The 839-nt window shown below is 34.0% G+C and overlaps 1 protein-coding gene across 1 annotated transcript in view; it reads left to right on the top strand.

The window, feature by feature from the left end:
• LOC107631341 (protein NSP-INTERACTING KINASE 3) overlaps window positions 343-839 on the top strand; it is a gene marked incomplete at its 5' end in the record, with an annotated part of 3338 nt that continues 2841 nt past the window's right edge. The window contains 2 exon segments of the mRNA XM_016334766.2: window positions 343-475; window positions 567-638. Coding sequence (XP_016190252.1) covers window positions 343-475; window positions 567-638 — 205 coding nt within the window.

Here is an 839-nt window from a genome sequence, read left to right as displayed (position 1 = left end):
AAGAGAATAGAGAATGGAACTTAGTAGTTCAGTTTCATGGCTACTTGGTTTACTTCTTTTGGCTATGGTGGAAATGTCTTCTTCTGCTCTTTCTCCTTCAGGGATAAATTATGAAGGTTAACAGTTTAACTTCTACTTGAATTTCTTTTCACCTTCCAATTTAAAAATAGTAATCTTTGGTACAACTTATGATGGTAAAAATTTTAACTTAATGCTTTATGTCAGATAATTATGGTAGAGGGAGGATTGAAGTTGATGATTCTATTTTTGTGTTATTTTTGCTGAGAAAAATGAGAAGATGGAAACTATTTTTTACCAGTGTTGATTTTGTTCCTTGAACAGTTGTAGCTCTGATGGCCATTAAGAATGGCTTGAATGATCCCCATAATGTCCTTGAGAATTGGGATATCAATTCTGTTGATCCTTGTAGCTGGAGGATGATTACTTGTTCTCTAGATGGCTCCGTTTCTGCATTGTAAGTTCATTACATTTTGATCAGAGAAAATGAGATGATTGCTTTTGCTAGTGTCGGTTGCACCTATTATTTATTTATTTGTTCATATCAGGGGATTGCCTAGTCAGAACTTGTCTGGTACACTATCTCCAGGGATTCAAAACCTTACTAACTTGCAATCAGTGTACGTCATACTAACTCTTTATAAAGGTTCTTCCTTTCTGTGTTTTGATTTGAATTTGAACTTGGGTTTAGCATTCATTCATCAATTGTTATTGGTTTCCTTCATCATTTTCCAAATGTATGCTCTTTAGACTCATGGATGGATGATACTTAGGAAAGAGTTAATGAGTTATGATGCTGAAATAATTGTATACTCATCATC

Source organism: Arachis ipaensis, chromosome B03 (genome assembly GCF_000816755.2).
Source record: "Arachis ipaensis cultivar K30076 chromosome B03, Araip1.1, whole genome shotgun sequence".
Classification (NCBI taxonomy): domain Eukaryota; kingdom Viridiplantae; phylum Streptophyta; class Magnoliopsida; order Fabales; family Fabaceae; genus Arachis; species Arachis ipaensis.
Note: the sequence above shows the minus strand (reverse complement) of the source record. Positions and strands in the feature narration are given on the sequence as shown.